This window comes from Poecilia reticulata, unplaced genomic scaffold (genome assembly GCF_000633615.1).
Source record: "Poecilia reticulata strain Guanapo unplaced genomic scaffold, Guppy_female_1.0+MT scaffold_131, whole genome shotgun sequence".
In the NCBI taxonomy this organism is placed as follows: domain Eukaryota; kingdom Metazoa; phylum Chordata; class Actinopteri; order Cyprinodontiformes; family Poeciliidae; genus Poecilia; species Poecilia reticulata.
In genome coordinates this window covers 655452-656800 of record NW_007615014.1, presented here as the reverse complement: position 1 = coordinate 656800, position 1349 = coordinate 655452, and the positions used below count along the sequence as shown (strand labels likewise).

The 1349-nt window shown below is 47.7% G+C and overlaps 1 protein-coding gene across 1 annotated transcript in view; it reads left to right on the top strand.

Annotated features, from left to right (window-relative positions):
• rbmx2 (RNA binding motif protein X-linked 2) overlaps nt 1–979 on the top strand; it is a 3711-nt gene extending 2732 nt beyond the window's left edge. Inside the window, 3 exon segments of the mRNA XM_008401812.2 lie at nt 1–57; nt 135–318; nt 406–979. The exon segment at nt 1–57 is cut by the window's left edge and continues 34 nt beyond it. Of these exon segments, the coding sequence (XP_008400034.1) occupies nt 1–57; nt 135–318; nt 406–830 (666 nt within the window). The 3' untranslated portion in view covers nt 831–979.
• Nucleotides 980–1349: the final 370 nt, after the last annotated feature.

Genomic DNA, 1349 nt, shown 5'->3' with positions numbered 1-1349 from the left:
TGCTATGAGGACCAGAGGAGTACCATCCTGGCTGTGGACAACTTCAACGGCATTAAGGTGAGCGTGCTGAGAGGCCCCGCCCCCTGCTGAGAGGCCCCACCCCCTGCTGGTATTGACATGCTTCTGGGCTCCAGATCAAAGGGCGGACCATCCGGGTGGACCATGTGAAGAACTACCGTCCTCCCAAAGACCACGAGGACATTGATGACATCACCAAGCGTCTCAGAGAAGACGGCTGCGCACCCACTGAACCTGCTGCTGCCGCCCCGTCTGAGGAAGACGAGCAGCAGGACGTCCCCGTGAAGAAAGCCAAGAAGGGTGAGGTCACTTCCTGCTGACAAGAAACTCCCGACCCAAAACCAGATGTCTCTTAATTTCTTCTTTTGCTGTTTTCATTTTCYTCAGATAAGAAAGAGAAGAAGAAAAAAAAGAAAGAGAAGAAGGAAAARAAGAAGAAGAGCAGAGAGTCGTCTTCCTCGACCGATTCGTCTCCTCGTCCTCCTGCAGCCATACGGGTTAAAGAGGAGAAACAGGACGCTGCCTATGACAAGTACAACCACCATGGGGTGCCAGAAAGAGGGAGGGACAGAGAGGACACGGACAGAGAGATGGACAGAAGAGAGGACAGAGACGACAGGGATAGAAGGAGAGACGACAGAGAGACAGAAAGGAGGGCGAGAGATGTCAGGGACAGAGATACAGACAGAAGGAGAGACGATGGTAGAAGAGAGGACAGGAGAGAGGAAGACAGAGAAGACAGATGGAGGGACAGAGAGGACAGCCGAAGAAGAGACAGAGACACAAGGAGACGAGAGATGGAGCGTAGATGAAGACGATGGTTGCTGAAACCGGAGCAGAAGCTCGTTTAAGTTTCTTTTCAAAAGTGTTTCCTGTGATGTCACTTCCTGCTGCTGCTGTAGCTGCATGGMGTCYGGCCACCAGGGGGAGCTGGCCTGAAACCGCAGCMGGAAAAAAAAAAGACTTTTACAGATCTGTTTAATAAAAAATAAATAAATGCTGGGTGAAACTTTCATTTCTAAGAAACATTTTAAGTTAAATAGAAGAAAAAGCAGCTGGAAAATGCTGAGTCACTGGTTACTATGGTGATTCCCTCCTTTTCTGAGTCACTGATCCAGACCAGGTTCTGATCCGGGTTTATCCAGACAGAACCGAATGTTTCTGAGGTAAAAAATAGAAGCAAATAAAATCATTGGTTATTCACTCTTTTATTTGGTTACAGCATCTGAAAAAGGTGAATCTACCTCCAGACAGCAAACAGTAGAAATAATTTCTTCACACATTTTTTTGTAGGGTGTTTTAAACTGGCCAATCAGAAAAAAGTGTGGTCG